The 19797-nt window shown below is 53.6% G+C and overlaps 1 protein-coding gene across 2 annotated transcripts in view; it reads right to left on the bottom strand.

Annotated features, from left to right (window-relative positions):
* The window catches only part of UNK (unk zinc finger), a 35190-nt gene that overhangs the window by 1671 nt on the left and 13722 nt on the right, over window positions 1-19797 (bottom strand). Inside the window, exons 2-15 of one of the 2 annotated variants that reach the window (XM_045569944.1) lie at window positions 12828-13037; window positions 11831-12007; window positions 11592-11722; window positions 10915-11050; window positions 10273-10390; window positions 9233-9317; window positions 6770-6912; window positions 6157-6357; window positions 5533-5598; window positions 4888-5062; window positions 3949-4050; window positions 3633-3821; window positions 1347-1528; window positions 484-741 (exon numbers count right to left, since the gene is read on the bottom strand). In XM_045569944.1, the coding sequence (XP_045425900.1) occupies window positions 484-741; window positions 1347-1528; window positions 3633-3821; window positions 3949-4050; window positions 4888-5062; window positions 5533-5598; window positions 6157-6357; window positions 6770-6912; window positions 9233-9317; window positions 10273-10390; window positions 10915-11050; window positions 11592-11722; window positions 11831-12007; window positions 12828-13037 (2173 nt within the window). The remainder of the gene's footprint in view (window positions 1-483; window positions 742-1346; window positions 1529-3632; window positions 3822-3948; window positions 4051-4887; window positions 5063-5532; window positions 5599-6156; window positions 6358-6769; window positions 6913-9232; window positions 9318-10272; window positions 10391-10914; window positions 11051-11591; window positions 11723-11830; window positions 12008-12827; window positions 13038-19797) is intronic. The other variant, XM_045569945.1, reaches the window with a different exon arrangement.

Genomic DNA, 19797 nt, shown 5'->3' with positions numbered 1-19797 from the left:
GAGAGCAGGGTGAGAGTGCAGGCTGCTGTCAGCGCAGCGCGGGGCATGGAGCCACCCGCCGCGCAGCTCCCATCCCTGAGCGTGTTTCTGCTCACGGAGGCTTCTGCCTCTTCTCTCAACCTTGGGGTGCCCCCAGGTGCTCCCAATGAGAAAAGTGAGGCCTAGAGAGGACTGTGACATGCCCAAGGGGACACGGCCACATCTGGGGGCCCGGCTGCTCGATGCCTAATGGAGAAAGGACTCCTTCTGCTGAGCCATGCCCCGGAAGAACTGCCGGCACGAGGGGAGCTCACAGAAGTATGCCGCTCAGGTCCGCACCGCCCTCAGAAGAGCTGGGGGTGGACACTGATGGCCCTGCAGTCCCGGCGTTCCCACTCCCCTGAGCGCACACTCTCCCCCGCCCCCTCCCAGCAGCCCCACGTCCTGAGTGTCCCCAGTGCTGAGGCTACCCCCACCCGGTGCTCCCTGACCTCCTGGGCTGACCTTGTCCACTTGCTCCAGGTGGGCCCGCAGCTGCTTCTGCAGGGAGTAGAGGGTGGACAGCGAGAGCGCCTCCAGGTTGGGGAAGCCGGGCAGGGCCTGGGGGTCAGGCCCTGAGTGCAGCCGCTCCAGCTCCTCCTGGAGCTTCTTCACCTGCGCCTCCAGCGCGTCCCGCTGCTCCCGGGCTAGCTCGCACTCGGCGCCAGCCGCACTGGCCCGCTCACCAGCCTCTTCCGCCTCCTTCTTCCAGGCATCACAAGCCTGTGGGCACAACACACAGTGCCTCATCACGATGGCTCTCCACCCCTGCCCCCCGTTTCCCCAGGGAGCGTCGATGGAGGCCTGTGTGTGGACCATTCTGGCTGCAGGGTGTGCTGGGAAGCTGGGACTGCTGTCTGGGAAGGGGCGCAGGGAGGAGGCGGACGCTGCCTACAGGGGAGAGAGGTGTCAGGACCTGCAGGAGACCCTCCCTCTGTGGGCAGGGAAGGGGGCTGGGCCTAGCATAGCAGGGGCTCAGGCAGAGTTTGTGTCCTGGTCAGCTTCCCCAGGGGCTGCCAGGCTGCAGCTGGACAGAGGGCTCATCTCAGAACCTAGAACTCTGGAGATTCGGGGCTTCCGGGGAGAGGCAGGTGGTCCAGGACTAGAATACACAAGCAGCTCATGGAGGGAGTTCTAACCCGGGCCACCAGCCACCCCAGGGTCCTGACTGGCAAGGCCAGTCCTCCCATGGGGGCAGAGAATGTATGAAACTGCGTTTCTGTTCTGTTCTTTGGGCCCCTGCTCTCCGCTACTCCCAAGCCCACTCTATATGGATGCTCTTGGGCTAGATGCCACCAGGGAATGTCGGTGGGCACGGGGCCCAGTACCTGCTTGGCCTGCTTCCAGGACTCCTCCCACTGCTTGATGGTGCCGTTGGCTTCATCCAGCTCTTGCCGAAGCCGGGCCAGCTCAGCAGCCCCTGGCCCTGACAAGAAGGCAGGGGAAGTGCCCGGGGAGAAGCTTCCAGAGGCAAAATGTTCCCAGATGCTGCTGTTCATCCCGTTCAAACCTGCCTCAGGGAGGGGAGGAACATCAGCTCTGGAGGGCTGTGGGCCCGGGCCAGGCCCTGGCCAGCCCTGCCTGGGAGGCTCCCAGGGGCTGGCTCTACACCGGGCGGGGGTGCAGGCTCCAGCTCTGTCAGGCCAGAGCTCTTGCAGGGACTGGAATGCAGCCTGTGAAAGTGCCAGGTACTGAGTCAGACCTAAGCTTCAGGGCCACCTGCTACTTATCAGCTGCCACTTCACTTCTGAGTCTCAGCATCCTCATCTGTAAAATGAGGCTCCCTCACCGCCTCACAGGTGGTTCGGGGCGCAGGAAGCACTGCGTGGGCCAGTCTGAAGGCCCTCAGCTTGCTCGCAGCCTGACGTGAGACCCGGGAGAAATAAAGGAGGGAAGACACAGGCTGGAGCCTCACACGAAGGCAGAGCTGGAGCTGTGAGGGCTCAGGGAGCCTTGGGTCCATCCCCCTTGTTGTACAGATGAGGACACTGGGATAAAATGTGTGACCAAGAATGACACAGACAGTAAGTGGCGGAGCCACGACACAGGCAGGGGGTCTGACTCCAGGGCTGCTCTCCCAGTGAGCCAAGCTGCCTGCGCACCCCTTCACCCGCCCTCCTCCCACCCCAACCAGGTGTTCACTAACACCACGCCCCCCTGCTCCTGGCCCCAGGGCAGCCCCTGTCCTCTTGAGAGGGCCCCATGTCCACCTCTGGCCTCATTCTGCCCACATGTACTCTTTTAGTGACTGCTTGTTTCCTTTCCCATTAATCCAGCCAGAATGTTCCAGAACCAGATTACCAGATTTAAGACATTCTGTCCTCTGAGCAACACAAATGCACCAACAGATGCAGGGTGTGGCCCTGTGTGGAGACCCTACACTGTGCACTATGGGCCCACTGCCCTGTCCCAGAGGAGGGACCTCAGGATCACCGTACCACGAGACTGGCCCAGCAGCAGGCTCCCCTGGCCCACCCATCTCTCCTCTGCCTGCAGGTACCATTCATTCTCTGGGAACGGAGCCGCTTCCTCAGAGAAGGCCCTCTTGACTGCCCCACCCAGCTTAGGTCCCCTGTCATTCTAAGTAGGATTCCAATGGCCCTGCACCTCTGCCTCCCGCGCCTGTTGAGCTCACACTAGTGTCTACACAACTGTGCTCAGTAACCGCGTGGTGGAGGAACGAATGTGTGGCCAGCAAGTAGAGCTAAATCGAGATGCCTCCAGAATACGGGGCAAGTCAGAAAAATGTGACACTAAGCAGCTGAAGCTGACAGAATCAACACCAAACAAAGAACAGCCTCCTCAAAATGGAGAAGGTACTAAGAAATCAGCGTGCTGCCCTGCTCTCCGGAACGAGACCAGGGAGCTCCCAGTGCCTCTGACCGACTGGAAGGCCCAGCACCCTTGGGGAGGTGCTCCCGCTCCCTGTGAACAGCTCCCAGTGGGGGAGCCGGACATGAGAGCAGCAGGGACAAGGGCTGCATGTCCTCCCCTCGGGGGGGCGTTCCCGCCTGCCTCACGTGCGGAGAGAGTACCCTGCCTGTGGTGGCAGAGCCCTTGAGCCTCCACATCACGGCTCTGGAACCCCCAGTCCACACCGCTCTAATTCTGTGTTGGGCAAACAGCCTTGTAGGCTAGCTCTGGGTCTTCCAGAGCCCCTGCCTGCCAGGACAGGCACCCTGAGCCCAGGGTGAGCCTGTTCCAACTTCCCCTTAGTCTCCCGTGGGCCTGGTTGGCGTGAGCCAGCCTCTTAGAGCCCTGGGGGACTGGGCGAAACTGAACCACTCGGCAACATGACCGGGCCTCAGCCCTGGCAGCCGAGACCGCTGCTCTCACTGCACTGGTCTCGCTTCACCCACAGTATTTCATTTAATCCTCACAACCACCTTATGAGGTGGCTGCGCTACTACACCCACGTCATAGCAGAGGAAACTAAGGCAGAGAGGCTAAACCGTTGTCCAGGGTCACACAGGCAAGGACCTGACTCTGCCTCCTCGCCCAAAGCTCTGCTCTACCCTCTCAGCTGGCTGATGTGCCGCGGACAGAGCGCCCACAGGCACCTTCTCAAAGGCCCAATTCCCCAGGTTTCCTCAGTGAGTCGCGTCCCCACTTACCTAAGGATCCATGTGAGGCTGAAGTCCCCAAAAATGTGTTTTCTGACTGGCTCAGGTGGCCCTGGGGCTGCTGCAGGAAATGCGAGGAGAGGCTGACAGGAGGGGACGGGGATGCTGAGTGGAAGGAGGCAGAGCTGCCCAGGGAGCCAGGGATGTTCACGGGTGCAGAGCTCTGCAGCAAGCTGCCGCCTGCAAGAGAGGCCCGCGCTGCGTGAGGGCGGGGCAAGCCACGCGGGGCACATCGAGCAGGAGACCTGGGCAAGGCAGGGCCCCAGGAAGCCCTCCCAGGCTGCCCTGCCCAACCACTGCCTTGTACCAATTGTGATGCTGCCTGGGTGGGGCACTGTGCTATTATCGAAAGTCTTCTCCAGGGCGGCCACCCCAAACTCGTTCAGGTCCAGGTCATCCAAAGCAGATTCTAGGGACAGAGAGATTGGATGTGGGCCCCTGGCTTTCTGAGGGCCCACACCCCCCAGGCTCTGAGCCCCTCCTGACATTCACCCACTCAACTCCTGCCCCTGCCACATCTTCAACCTCAGGCCATGCTGACCCCGTGCTCTCTCGAGCCTCCACACCTTTGCCCGAGCTGCTGCCGCTGCCAACACTGACGCCCCGATGCTGTCAGCCAGTGAAGGCCAATGTCTCTCCTTTCTGAAGCCTTGATAGCCCCAGGGAATTCAAGTCCCAATTCAGGGTCCCTGCCCTGAAAGAGGTCCTGCCTCCTGATGTTACAGCTCCTGTGTCTTGGCCCTGTGCTCACGGGGGTGGGCATCTCTGGGCCCTCAGTGGCTAGTGCATAGTAGGTGGGCAAATGTCCACTGCCCCCTACTGAACTAGACTGGGAGGGGGGAAACAGTTTTCCTCCTAGAGGGCAAGAACAGTGTGTCGTCATCTGTCTTCCCAGTGCCTGCCATAGGACCTGGCACAAAGTGGGCACCCAATGAGCACCGAGAGAAAGGGGCACTGACTTGGGACAGCCATAGAGATAGCTAGTGAGAGAATGAATGGGGACTCCATGACATGCCTTGGGGTGAGACTCTAATTTGCACATAAGAACTATAAGGGCCGGTTTGGGCCCTACACTTTGGGCTCATTTCCTGTCTAGCTCAAAGGGCCCACAGTGCCCACACTCTGATTTCCCTCAAGACAGAAGTCTAAGGTGACTGGTATGCTGACTGGAGTCTCACGTCAGAAACTGGGGTGTCTCTGAGTCCAGACCCAGTCCTGGCCTTGCTAACAGCAATGGCCTAGTTACCTATGACGGACTCTACCGTGTCGCTGGTGGGGTAGAAGGGCAGAGCGTTTGCATTCATGCCAGGGATGCTGCTGGTGCCCACGGGGCTAGGGGGAGTAGCTGCCAGGCTGGAGGTGATGCTAGAAGAGATGCTTGAGGTCAGGGGGCTGCCCGTGGGGAGGATGCCCAGCACGTCCTGCAACGAGACAGGGGAAGGAGAGGCAATGGGATGCCAGTGTACGGAGGCCATGGCCAGAGGCTGGAGACGGGGCTGGGTGGGGCAGGGGAAATGGCACAACCCAGCTCTGGTCCAGCTGCCCCACAGCCCACTGAGGCTGCTGCTGGACAGACGTGGCTTGGAGGCTGCCTGGCTCCCTCGCCCTCAGGCCCTGCAGCAGGGAAGGGTAAAGTAAGTACAGGGCCTGGCACAGGGCAGATGCTCCACAGATTTTTTTTTTTTTTACTGACTAATGAGTGAGGCTAGGAGGTGAGGGGCTCCAGGCCTGACCCCTCATCACTCTGGATTTGTGGCGGGGGCCCACCTTAGTCCTGCCCTCAGCCTATGGGAGAAGTGGTGTCTCCCACTCCGTGAGGCCCCCTGGGGTTCCGGGCTAGTGCTGCCACAACAGGAGCCGGAGGGGAAGAAAGGGGCTGGGTGCTCTGTACCTGTTTGGGCTGAAGCAGAGGCTGCTCTTGACTTCTGGGCTCTAGTGAGTGGGGTTTTAATTTGGCCTGAGAAAGAAAAGCCAGGGAGCAGGGGATGAATGTGGCACCATGGAGGGCGGCCCCGTCCAGCATTCCACCTGACTCTGCCATGACTCACTGAGGCTGCAGGTACCAGGGGGCAGGTGGTGGTGGCAGACACCTGTCACTTGCCATGCAAGCTCCCTTCACAAGCAGCCCCCCCCACCCTAAGCAGGGAGCTGCTTCTCTCCTCCCAGGTGACTCTAAGCCTTACACAGGCCCAGAAGGTTTCTCCCCAAGCCCAGTTAGGGACCCCTCTTGTCCTGCTCCCCCAGGCCCTGCCATTCCAGCAAAGTGGAGTCCCTGCCTCTCAAGCAACTAGCTCTGCCACACCAGAAGCTGCTCAGCCCCTTTAGCCTTCCAGCCTGTAAAATGGGGTGACATTACTCTGCTGAGTCCTGAAGAGGCTGAGGACAGGGGAATCCTAACTCCCAACCATCCTCCCCACAGCTGGACCAGGACACTCCTCCAAGCTTCCCTTGCCCCACGTAGGAGGCTAACGTCACTGGGCTTTAAGTATCTTCCATTGCCCCTTTCACCCTTTACCTGGCATTTGAAGTTTTTCAGGTACTCGGCTCCTACTTGGTCTTCCCTCTCAAACCCAGGAGCCTTCTTATAGCTGCCAGGGGCCAGGCCAGACTCCCCGGGAAAAACAATGCCCTCCAGGTTCAAGGGCTTCCTCATGGAGCCCGGTGGGGAGCCGCAGAGGTTAGATGGGCTGCCCAGACTGCTATTTCTACAGAGGAGCTGCAGAGAGGAGGGAGGGGCCGGTAGGCATAACGCAGGCAGGCCACATGCCCCATCCTCCGGCCCCAGCTAGAGGGACAGTCTTCAGCAAGGAGCTCAGCTCCACTTTCAATGGGCAGCAACAACTACCCAGGGACCCCAGAACCTGACAAGGGAACTGGAGGTGGGGGGAGTGACATAAGGCTTTGTCCCTTCAACCAGCCCTACCTAGGCTGCTCAACACAGGTTCTGGGGACTACCCCCGCCTCGTCCCTGGGCCTGGGCCCTGACAGAGAAGAACATGAAGATAGTACCCCTTGGCCCAAGCACAAATACTGCCGAGAGGGCCTGGGAGGCATGAGACGCAACACCCGGGAGGTACTGGCTCCAGGGCAGGGATGGTGCCCACCCACTCCCCAGGACAGGCACGTACAGCGCTGAGGTCGGGGGCATGCGGGCTGGAGGGGCTCACAGGCACCGAGTCTCCGGCAGCAGATGGCATGTACAAGACGGGAGCCGGCTGGGTGGGGCTAGACACAGCTGAGGAAGGCTGTAGGTCGTCACTTAGGGGTGGCTCTGCAAGAGAAGGGGGTAGGAGTTAGTAGGCTCCTGAGCCAGCTCTGACCCTCTAAAAATGCTCCTAGTTCCCCCCAAAGGAGACCATGCATTGCTCTGCACATAAAGGGAAGGTTCCTACCTTGTTTCTATTAACATGGTGTCTAGTGCTCTTACTATGTGCCAGGTACTGTGCAAGCACTGTGTGTTAACTGTGAATCTTCACAATGACTGGAAGATGCTGGTAATATTGTGGTCTCTATTTTATAGATAAGGAAACTGTGGCTCAAGAGAGGTACCATAAATCTACCACGGTGACAGAGCTAGGAAACAGAAGAGCTGGGATTTCAACTGTGATGTGTACAACTCCAAAGCCTGAACTATGAATCACTTCTCTGTGCTGTCTCAATAGGGTGGTCCCAGTGCTCATGGCTGGGACCACCTCTGCATCAAGAATATGATTCTCAGCCGGGTGCAGTAGCTCACGCCTGTTATCCTAGCACTCTGGGAGGCCGAGGCAGGAGGATCGCTTGAGACCAGGAATTCGAGACCAGCCTGAGCAAGAGCAAGACCCCGTCTCTACTAAAAATAGAAAGAAATCAGCTGGATAGCTGAAAATACATACAGAAAAAAATTAGCCGGGCATGGTGGCACATGCCTGTAGTCCCAGCTACTTGGGGAGGCTGAGGCAGAAGGATTGCTTGAGCCCAGGAGTCTGAGGTTGCTGAGAGCTAGGCTGATGCCATGGCACTCTAGCCTGGGCAACAGAAACTCTGTCTCAAAAACAAACAAACAGGCCGGGCGCGGTGGCTCACGTCTGTAATCCTAGCACTCTGGAAGGCCCAGGCGGGTGGATCGTTTGAGCTCAGGAGTTCGAGACCAGCCTGAGCAAGAGTAAGACCCCCGTCTCTACTAAAAATAGAAACAAATTATCTGGCCAACTAAAAATATACAAAAAAAAATTAGCCGGGCATGGTGGCGCATGCCTGTAGTCCCAGCTACTCAGGAGGCTGAGGCAGTAGAATCGCTTAAGCCCAGGAGTTTGAGGTTGCTGTGAGCTAGGCTGACGCCACGGCACTCACTCTAGCCCGGGCAACAGAGCGAGACTCTGTCTCAAAAAAAAAAAAAAAAAAAATAGAATATGATTCTCCCTCCCAGGGTCTTCAGTTTATTTTATTTGACTTTTTTCCTTTTTCGAGATAGGGTCTTTTATTTTTTTTTTAAGAGATGGATCTTGCACCCAGGCTGGAGTGCAGTGGTTTGATCACAACTCACTGCCACCTCAAACTCCTGAGCTCAAGCGATGATCCTCCTGTCTCAATCTCCTAAGTAGCTGGGACTACAGGTGCATACCATGAGGCCCAGCTAATTTTTTAATTTTTTGTAGAGATGAGATCTTGCTATGTTTGTTGCTTAGGCTGGCCTCAAACTCCTGGGCTCAAGCAATCCTCCTACCTCACTATAGGCATGAGCCACCACTATGCCCACGCCTGTTTCTGTTTATTCTTCACTCCAATGTCAGAAACAGGGCCTGAGCCTGGAAAGAAGTTAAGGAGAACAGAGCCATCTCCTGGGGTGGAAACAGGCATGAGCAGGGGTAAACTTGCGCCCTGTCTCCAGGCAGCCTGGACTGTAGCGCTGGGGATCCAGAGCCGCACTGTCCCACACTGAGCGCTGGACCTGGCTGGTCTGAATGGAAATGTGCTGTAAGTACTAAAATACATGTCACATCTCAAAGACTTGGTACACACACACAAAAAAAAGGTAATGTTTTATATTGGGCCCAATAAAAAAGCTGTTAAAATTAACTTAACCTGTTTCTTTTGCTTTTACTTTCAATGTGGTTAAAGTTTTTTTAAATTTAAAATGACATATGGGTCATCAGAGGGTACAATACAAAAGTTTAAAAATTAAATAAAAGACATATGGGGGTGGCCTTATATGCTGAATGGATAGCTCTGCTCTAGAGGCCTGAGCAAGGCTTAGTAGAGAAGAGCTCCATGTTCCATTAGTGATGTCTGTGATGGGTGTGACATGGGGGTGCTGGTGGGGTTTGCCAGGTCAGCTCCCGGAGGCTCAGTGCTTCAACCTGCCTGGACTCCAAGTGCCCGCCCAGGAGGAAAGTCCCCAAAGTCTCTATCTCACACCCTTGGAAGCTCCAGGGCTTCGAGGCAGGTTCCAGAGAGGCAGAGGGCATGGAACTTGCAGAGGGGACAGGGCCTGCTGCTGGCAGGCAAGGACTGCTGTGCACAGGGTGCTGCCAGGGGCCATTCCCCTGCCTGAGCCGAGGGTTCGAGGGAGGGTGGAGCGGGCATTGCCCAGGGCAATAGGAACAGCATACGTTCTACATGGGCAAAGGCGCAGAAAGGTCCTCGGGGACAGCTGCCCGACTGCTGCATGTCGTTACACTTGGTGGATTTGTAGATCTGGAGAGGGCAGAGCAGAGCAGAGGCAGGTCAGGCTTGGGCCCTGAGAGGAAGATGGGCAGGCTCCCCTTCCCCCTCACCATGGGTGGGCCGGCTTAGTCATCTCTTCTCGTCTCCACTCCGTTCCACTCCCCTAAGTCTCTCCCTACCAACTTCTTATTCAAACTCCTGAGGCAGCCCACCACCCCCACTGCCATTGCCACCCTCCTTTCTGGGATCACAGGTCCCACCAGCTCTCACAAGCATCCTCTCCAGCTGCCCTCCACTCGTGGTCTTGGCCAGGGCTGTGCCCCGAGTGTGCCTCCTGGGCAATAAGGGAGCCACAGTCTCAGGCAGCAGGCAGCCAGCCACCCCCAACACGTCCCCTAGCAGGGCATGCTGGGTTGCGATCTAACTTCCCACACTGCTCTCTGCACCCACATCAGGTGGTCTCTGTCCATGCAGCTACCTCGAGGTATCCTGGCTTCCATGGAACTGCATGTGCCTCTCTGTACCCCACACAAGACCTAGGCACGCTGATATGGCTCAGGGCCACCTCATGGGGCCAGTGGGCAGGGAACAACATCACGGAGATTGCTGGTCCCCAGGCTCCGATCTAGGACAAGACTACTGGAAGGTGCTTTTTTATTTTTTAAATCCTTGCGTCGCTGGATCATAAGCACCACGAGTGGCAGAAAGCCCAGAACGGCCAGGTTGCCATGCTAAGCCATGCCTGCCCTGTCAGGAGGACAGGGGAAACAACTGGAAGCAGAGTGCTGCCTGGTGAGTGTGGGCTCCAGACAAGAGAAGCTGCCACACTGAGGGTGTGGGCTCCTCTAGGACTGCCTGGGAGGAGCCTCTTCCAGGATAGTGTCAGGGTGGATTCTGCCAACACCTGCCCCACACTCCGTGCCTCTTCCCCTGCTTCCCAAAGGGGCTGTGGGAAGCTACCCATAGCCCCTACTCCAAGGCCCACCTCCGGGTGGAACTGCTGCTCCGTGCGGGTGTGGCAATACTGGCAGGCATCCCCATTTTCACACTTGCCGGGGTCTCCCCACTCATCCCCGTGCTTGACGTTTGGACATGGAGATGACCTGGCCCAACGAGAAGGTGGGATCAGATGGAGGCAAGAGAGGTGGGATCAGGTCCAAGCGGCTACCACCTCAATCCCCGCTCAGGGCCTGCTCTGGTCTCCCTGCCACATAGGTGCAGGCACAGAAACAGAAACAGAAAAGACCAGCTGCAGAGTGAGGGGCTTAGCAGGGCAAGAAGCCAGGTTTGTTCCCTCAGCCGGGCCCTCCCACCAAGCATCACGCCAGCCCACAAAGTCAGGCTAGAACCATAACCACACTTGCCGCACTGTGGCCTGGCCCCTGTCCAGCACCTGCACTCAGGACCAGACTGGAGGGGCTTCATTCATGCAAGAGATGGACCTGGGCTCCCACCATCCAACAATCCTTAATGGTCCCTCCCCTAGTACCTGGACCCTGCCATCCTGTAATCTGTAGGGCCAGCCTTCCCACCTCCCTGAGAGCCACAGTGGCAGCAGCCTCTGCCACGATCGATCCCTTCCCTGCCACTCCTCCCTCCCGTGGCTGGCCTCCTGGGGCCAAAGGACCTGTATTTGTGCTTCCGGGGGCTCCGCCGCCGGTCCTTGCTGTTGTGGTAGTAGGGACAGGCATAGCCTTGGCGGCACAGCCGCGGGGGCTTCTTGCAAGGCTCCGTCTTATAGTTCCCCAGCACATAAGCAGTCTCTGCACAGGGGGCCAGAGGGCAGGGGTCAGGCGAGGGGAGCTAGAGGACCCTGAGAACAGCAGGCATGGAGTGGAGGGAAGGGGAAGAAGCCGCCACTGGGAAAGAGTCCCGGAACTGAGGCTCCCATGAGAGGTGTGGGCAGGCTACCTCCTCACAGGCCACAGGCACGCTGGTGAGGCTGACACCCAGGTGCAGTAAAGACAACAGATGCTGTCCCTCACTGGAGATACAGCACACAGGGCAGAAACAGCACCTTCACGAGGGCCGAGAGTCCACGAATGTGTACTTGTGCACATGCACAAGTGCATACATGTGGAGGCCTGGGGCATCTCGGGAACATAGCGTATCTGAGAAAATTCCAGTACAAGTGCCTTTTGCACAACAGGTGTGAGGTGGTGTGGGGGTGCTGGCTGCCTCCCAGCAGAGGTAGTGGCTTCTGCCGCAGAAGACAGTAGGTGGTGGTGAACTACGTCCTCAGGACAGGGAAGGGGGCAGATGTGTGGCTGGAAGGGGCATGGCCAATAGTGTGGTTGCCCATACCTTGCCAGCGAGGCTCTTCACTGAGGATTTTTTCTATCATGGCGTGGCTTGCAGCCCCAGCTGACTGGCCCTCCATGCTGCCCTCTACTGTGGTCTGGCCATTCTGCAAAGCCTCCATGGCCTGGAGCTCCCTGGGAGGAGAGGAAACAGAGATGGAGGGGACGGGGGATGAGGGGGCAGGAAGCAGAGTGCCCCTACCCCACACCCCAGCTTACTACCGTCAGCCCAGCCCCACGCACCTGATGTCGTAGACAGGGGAGCGGAGGTCATGGGGCCCGTGGGCAAAAGCGCAGTGCAGGCCGTTTTTGGTGCAGTTGCCTTTCGAGTCTGTCTCGTGGATGCAGATTCCAGTTTTATAGTAACGAAGGTGGTACCTGCGCTCAGTGTCCCCTGTAGTCCTGTGCAGGAATGGACACCTGGAACATGATAGTGGGGTCACCCAACTTCACCCCCTGCAGCCTGGGCTACCCTCTTTACAGCCTGAAGGGGACCCAATAGGGCCTGGCATTCTTGGACGAGACAGACACCTGGAAGAACAGATGCTGCCCAGGCTTGGGGGGTCCTCAGAGAAGAATTGCTCAAAGCTTGGGCACACCCTCTCACACCCTGATGGCCTCATTAGGCTGGGGGAGGGGTCAGCAAGCCTCTGACAAGAGGGTGCTGATGCAGGGATGGTTCCACGAGTTGAACCCACAGAACTCCCGGGTACCTCCTATCACACCTCTCCAATGTTGGAACAAATGACAAGGATGGCCAATGAATGTTCCCTCTCAGTGACGTTCCCAGGCTTGCCACCTCATGTTTGTCATCACTGTTGTGCCCTGTGATTTGCAGTAAGATATTCACGGTCAGCAAACGTGGGAACTGTGAGGCTATCTCTCTGAACAGCCTTGGTGGGACCTGCACAGGTTGCAGTGGGTGGTGGCAGTGTAGGGAGAGGGTTCCTGTGATCTGCAGGGGAGGATGAAAAGCCCAGGCAGCCACCTTGGTTCAGATGTGGCCCTTTACACTCAGCAAAACAAAGGACTATTTTGAGTTTCCTAAAAGTGGGGAAAGCGAAAGGCACCCCACCCCTGTGACGATGGCGGGACCTGAGCTGTAGGAAGACAGGCTGGGCTGCAGCTGGTCCTCCCAAAAGCAGCCTCTGGCTGACTTCCCAGCATCTGCCTGGCCTGTTCTGAGGGCATCTGACCCAGGAGATACATGGCCCCTCTGAGGGCAGGCTGGGGCACTCACTCGTCGCCCTCCGGGCAGAGGCCTGTAGCCTCGTCGTACTTGGTGCAGTAGACGTCAGGACTGTAGTTGAAGGTGCCGTCCCGACGGCGGATGGACCGGCGGCGCCGCTGGTTCACGAAGTGCCAGTGGAAGCAGGTGTAGGGCCGATGCTGTGTGCATTTGTGTTGCACAAAGAGTGGGCACTGCTCCGTGCGGAATTCCTTCAGGTACCTGCAGAGAAAGCGCCCATGTGGGGCAGGCCAGGAGCAGAGTAAAGCCCCTTGCCTCCTGAGGGCCCTACTCTGGGGTGCTAGTTTCACTGGGACCCTAGGAGAGACTTAAAGCTATAAGGCTAGACCTCACCTTTCAGATCCATACCAAACCCAGGCCCTAAGCCAGCCTGAAAGGTAGGAACCACAGACTACAGTTAGCTATCGGCCGTGCTGACCAGCTAGTCTTAATCAGCAGCTTGGTCTGTGAGCCCCCCTGAGGTTTCCCACACCAAACCACTACACTAATCACAGGCAAAGGGCTGTAAACAAGAGCAAGAGGAGCCTCTCCCAAATTTCCTACACATCGCTGCTGCCCAGATCCACCTGCCAGTTGCTGGAGGCCTCACTGGTACCACAAGCAGGGCTAAGGCTGTGGGAAGATAAATCTGCAGACAAGCACTTAGGGCGTCCCTCTGGACCAGACTCTGATAATTACTGTCCTGTCCACCTACTTCTTCCCAGAGACATTTCCCAGCACTACCAACTGTTTTGGAAGGAGCTCATACTGGCATTCTGAAGAGATCCTCCCTCCCAGTCTGTCCTGTGTCCAGCAGTCTTGCAAGTGAGTACCTGCTGCAGCTAGCGTTATTCACATCCTGGGGATTTGAGGGCCGTCTGTTTGGCCTCCTCCCCACCTTGATTTATCTGTCTCTGTCCTGTGTGTATAATGGCCAACATATCCCCAAATCTCTGCTCCCACACCCCATCCAGTGGAAGGCCCCAGACCCACTGACCCCCTTACAGAACATACTGTCCAATGTGTTTTTGTCCACTACATGTGTCCAGTTTGGAGTCTCTTAGATTGGGGGACCCTCCGGGGGCGGGGGACAGGCACTCAGGGGAGTTCTCTTCATTCTCTCAAGTCTAACAATGCAACCAACTAATGGCTTGAGAGGGAGCATCTGGTGCCAGTGTGGAAGATTGTTCCAGAAGGCTCAGAGGTCATACACAGAAGGGAATGTGGAGGGAGCAGCAGCCTGATCTAAAGGGTCCAGCCCATACCTTTGGCTCATGCCAAGACACTCAGGGCCTTACTAGTCTGGCCATCACGAAGGTGTGGGGGCAGGCAGATCCAGAGCTGCGGCTTTTCAGGCAGGTTTTCTTTCATGCTAATGAAAAATACTTCCAGCCTTGAAGACTAGAGAAGTGCCTAGATGTGTTTCCTAGGGGTGGTGGTGGGTGGTGGCAGCTGGATGCTCCCTAAAGAGCGCAACTGGGTGGGTTAAGGGGCAGTAAAGCCTCTACACAGAGCCCTGCTGTTTATTCGGCACATATTTACTGAGCACCCACTAGGTGCAGGCATGGTGCCGGGAGCAACAAGGACTCCAAGGAAGGGGCAGGTCTAGTCCTTAGGAAGTTCACATATTCGTGGGAGAGACATAAGTAACAGGTGGAATTAATCCTGTGAGAAGGCTTATGAGGGAGGTTTGCTTAGCCCCTTAGGAACCTAAAAGAAGGATCCTTGACCACAGCTGGGACAGAGGAAAGAGGAAAGGGGAAGGGGAGGAGGGGAACTAGTGTACGATTTGGGGAAGTGTTTTAGGCAAAGGGCATGAGCTTGGAGACAGACAGTGTGTCCAAGAGCTCCAGTGCCTTTCTGCAAAGTGAGTGGAGCAGGAAAGGAAGTGAAACAGGGAGGTGAGAATGAGGTAAGGTGTAGAAGGGAAATTTCAGGGGTATGATCTCTGGGCCCCAGGTGCATTCTGAAGACACCCGGCAGAAATCTGGAAGGCTCCCTAGGGCCTGATGGTCTCCTTTCCTTTTTGACATTTAAACAAAAGCTCTTGGCCGGGCGCGGTGGCTCATGCTTGTAATCCTAGCACTCTGGGAGGCCGAGGTGGGAGGATCACTCGAGGTCAGGAGTTTGAGACCAGCCTGAGCAAGAGCGAGACCCCATCTCTACTAAAAAAATAGAAAGAAATTAACCGGACAACTAAAAATATATAGAAAAAATTAGCCGGGCATGGTGGCACATGCCTATAGTCCCAGCTACTCGGGAGGCTGAGGCAGGAGGATTGCTTGAGCCCAGGAGTTTGAGGTTGCTGTGAGCTAGGCTGACACCATGGCACTCTAGCCCTGGGCAACAAAGTGAGACTCTGTCTCAAAAAAAAAAAAAGAAAAAAGAAAATGAAAACATAAACAAAAGCTCTTTCTTCCTCTCCCTCCGTCTGGTTGCACAGAAACCTGTGCCCTCATGCTGCACACAGGTACCAAATTCTGACACTAAGTTGAGACACCCATGCCCCAAACTACTAGGCAAATCCCTCTCCTGGGAGGTACATACTACTCTTCCTGACTCTTTGGACTCACTGGGAAATTTAGGAGGTCATAGGTAGAAAACGGGAAAGGAGGAATTTTTTTGAAAGGGGGAAGCTGAGCTCAGACCCAGGTGCAGAGAAGACTGAGGTACAGTTAGAATTGGCAGATTAAGTACAGAAAACCCAGTTAAACTGGAATTTCAAATAAACGTTGATGATTTAGCGTAAGTATGTCCCAAATGTTACAGGGGATATACTTAAAGAAATTATCTGTTGCTTATCTGAAATTCCAATCTAACTGGCATCCTGTATTTTTTTTTTATTATTAGAGATGGGGTCTCACTATGTTATCCAGACTGGAGTACAGTGGCTGTTCATAGGCACAACCATGGTGCACTGCAGCCTCAAACACCTGGCCTCAAGTGATCCTCCTGCCTCAGCCTCCCAAGTAACTGGGACCAAAGGCTCATGCCACCACACCTGGCTGGCACCCTGTGTTTTTATTTGCTAAACTTGGCAATCCTAAGACTGACACTTGTCAACTTGGTGTCTGTACCCCAGTGAAAGCACAAGGAGATAGAAGGAAATCTAGGATGTGGTCACCCTGACTCTGGGCACAGTCTGTCCCTCTTGGAGAAGAGGTCCCTCAGGGCAGGGACTAGACCTGGCGAGCCTTACTTGGGGAAGACATGTCCACAGTGTCACATGCAGATGAGGTTCCATGGGGGCTCTGGTTGACAAGGATACCACAGATAAGAACAGTGAAGCAATCAATTTCCTCATTTTAAGGCTCTTCATTTGCATTCCCACTGCCACCACCCCAGGTCAGAGACTCGGGGCATTTTCATCAACTGGTCTTCCTGCTTCTGGCCTCTCCCTGTCCAGGTTACAGTGCGCAGTGCTCATGACTCTTCCTAGAGCCCAAATTTAACTCTCACTTTCTTGGAAGACTTCAGCCTCCTCCAATAGCTGCTGACTAAACACCAACTATGTAGTCTGGTGTTCTAGGCCCTACATACACATCCTGCACAGGGTACTTTCCCAAATTGTTTCCCTCGATTTGTCTCCATTCCAGCCAGTAAAACTGGAGTCCCTGATGTCTTGCAAATAGACCTTTAACTTTCCTGCCTTTGCTCATGTCCCCTTCCTCACCTGCAGAAATATTTCAAGGCTGAATTCAGTGGTAATGAATCTTTGATGCCACCACCTCTATGAATGAAGCCTTTTTTGGCTACCTATCTTCTTGTCCTTGTCTTCTTAAGTTTTTATGGCATTTTTTTTTTTTTTTTTTTGGAGACAGAGTCTCGCTCTGTTGTCCTGGCTAGAGTGCTGTGGCATCAGCCTAGGTCACAGCAACCTCAAATTCCTGGTCTCAAGAGATCCTCCTGCCTTGGCCTTCCAAGTAGCTGGGACTACAAGCACTCATCACCACGCCCAGCTAATTTTTTCTATTTTTTGTAGAGATGGGGTCTCGCTCTCGCTCAGGCTGGTCTCAAACTCCTGAGCTCAAGGGATCCTCCCGCCTCGGCCTTCCAGAGTGCTAGGATTACAGGCATGAGCCACTGTGCCTGGCCTACAGCACTTTCTTTAGACATTTCTTTAGACATATTAATAACATGTACATTTTTCTCTACTAGTAGATTATAAATTTCTTAGAAATTTATTCTTAGAAGTTTCAAGTTTCTAAGAACCCAGCATGTACCTTGACTAAGACAGGGTTGAAAAACAAAGTTTGTTGAATGAAATCAGCAAAGGAATACATCAAGAAATAAAAAAAGACAGAAAAAGAGCAAAGTTCACAAGGCAACACCACCAACAGGCTCGTGATGCCACCACTAGACAGAGCACGGAGAGGTGGAATCCTGATCCTATTCCTCTGTGAGCAGCACTATAGCGCAGTAACTTGTATCTTAGCAGACATGGCCGGACTTGTCCTGCAGAAAAACCCCTCTTGAGGGAAGGAGCTGAAAGCCCACTTTCAACCAATTATAATCAGATGAGAGAAAATTCCAACCTTTTGTTTAAGTCATTAAAGGAACTGTGCCATCCCTTACCTAGAAGCCAAAATATTTGCTCAGAATTTCCCATTCTCCCTCTCCCCTCCCAGCCCTTTTTATCAGGAAAGCAATGCCCAAAGGCAGGAGAAAACCACTTAGAAATCACTCTTTTCTACTTTTCACTGATTGAAACAAAACCTAAGTTTTCAGTGGAAATGCACAAGTGTCTCTGTTAAGCTCCAATCCATCTTTCCATATCAAAGGTCTGAAAGCACAAGATCTAAGACACTAAAAAGGGTGAGACCCGCTCCTCAGTGACAATCTGCTCTCAGAAATCCAAGAAGTCTGGGGTCTAAGCAAGGAGGAAAGATTCACCAACCACCTGCCCCTTTCAAGATCTGGGGAGGGAGCAGGGACACAGAGCTGAATTCTCCACACTCCCATATCCCAGGAATACCCACAATCACGATAAAAGCCTGTAAGCACAGACTAGCTTCAAATTAGAATTAACTCGAGGCCTTAGTGACCTACAGTGGACAGGATGAGTCAAGAAAACTGTCAGAGAAAGCCAAACCTTACACCAAGAAGGGACTGGCAAAGCCTGGAGGGACACACTGGTCAGAGCTCCACTTTTGAGAAGCAGCGCCTTCACGTATGCCCCACCGGGGGCTGACGTTAAACCAAAGGACATCATGTTAATTATTCTATTAATGGCTTATTTATAAATGTAAAAGGTTATAATGAAAGTAACATGCCCACTTAAAAAAAATTGGAAAATGGAGAAAAGGGCAAAATTGCCTTTTGTCCCATCACCCTTGTTAGCCTTTTGGCACATTTTCTTCCAGCATTTTTACATAGCTATAGTCATGATATATCATATTACTTAACAAAATTATTAATACTCTTTAAAAACTACTAAAATCACATGAATGCATGCACTCTTTTTAAAAAATCAAATAATACTGGTTTACTTTCAATTTATTGGATTATCTTTATTTTCCAAAATTCTAAGAAACAGCAAAAGTCAGGCTACATGAAATCTAAATTCAATCACTTGCCCCACTAGACCAACAGTGATAACAAGTAAGAGAGTAACAATAAATTAGGTAAAACACATCATCCTTAAGAAGGTGTTAAATCAAATGCTAAATTGCAACCAGCTCATTTTCCAGCTAATCTTTAAATTCTTTCCCAAGTTGTCTCATTTAATAATGTATCAGTTTGGGTGTTTCACTCTCTTCTGGGGAGGAGTGTGAGAATTTGAACACACAATGAATAAACAAAAGTACTAGAAATGAGTGACAGAAAAACTAGTAAGTTTAGAGGCTATAGGGCGAAAGTAGCATTTTAAACTGTATCTAGTTTCCTGCTGCTTCCAGAATTGCTTGGCCTCATGCTGACCTCCCTCCCCTCCCTGCAAACAAACTAAACTCTAGAGCAAGGGTCAGAAAGTTTTTCCTGTAAAGGACCAGATAGTAAATATTTTAGACTTTGAGGGCCACAAGGCAAAAGTGAGAATACTAGGTACTTATATAATAAGAAAGAAAATAAATTCCTACAAATCTTTTATTTATGAAATTAAAAGTATAATAATGACTTTTTTTTGTAATACAGGTCTACTAATAAGAATGGATTTCTTCTTAGGGGAATAACATTTTGCAACGTTCGGAGATCCCTTTCATCAAAATTGATTACAAATGTTCACCTGTTAATGCTGATTCTGTAATGATTATTTTACATATTTCATCCTTGAAAATGTCTTTTCAGGCCGGGCGCGGTGGCTAACGCCTGTAATCCTAGAACTCTGGGAGGCCGAGGCGGGAGGATTGTTTGAGCTCAGGAGTTCGAGACCAGCCTGAGCAAGAGTTAGACCCCCATCTCTACTAAAAATAGAAAGAAACTAGCTGGACAACTAAAAATATATAGAAAAAATTAGCCGGGGATAGTGGTGCATGCCTGTAGTCCCAGCTACTCGGGAAGCTGAGGCAGAAGGATTGCTTCAGCCCAGGAGTTGGACGTTGCTGTGAGCTAGGCCAATGCCATGGCACTCTAGCCTGAGCAAGAGTGAGACTCTGTCTCAAAAAAATAAAAAAAAATAAAAAAAAGAAAGAAAATGTCTTTTCACATAGGCAGGTACTACCAAATGCTGACATCGTTGCATAAGCCTATGATTTTACTATTATATATATTTTTAGAGACAGGATCTCACTCTGTTGCCCAGACTGAGCTCAAACTCCTGCCCTCAAGTGATCTTCCTACCTCAGCCTCCCAAAGCCCTGGGATTACAGACGTGAGCCACCATGCCCAGCCACAAGCCTCCGATTTTAATTGAGCATATTCATCTTTTGGATGACATACATATTATTCCATTAGTCTTGATGCTTCTCTTTTAATCACTTCCAATTGAAGGTCTGGTGTAAAATCAGTTGCACAGGTAAGTAAATGGCTTTTGAAATGTGGAAAT

This window comes from Lemur catta, chromosome 15, assembly GCF_020740605.2.
Source record: "Lemur catta isolate mLemCat1 chromosome 15, mLemCat1.pri, whole genome shotgun sequence".
Taxonomy (NCBI): domain Eukaryota; kingdom Metazoa; phylum Chordata; class Mammalia; order Primates; family Lemuridae; genus Lemur; species Lemur catta.
Note: the sequence above shows the minus strand (reverse complement) of the source record. Positions and strands in the feature narration are given on the sequence as shown.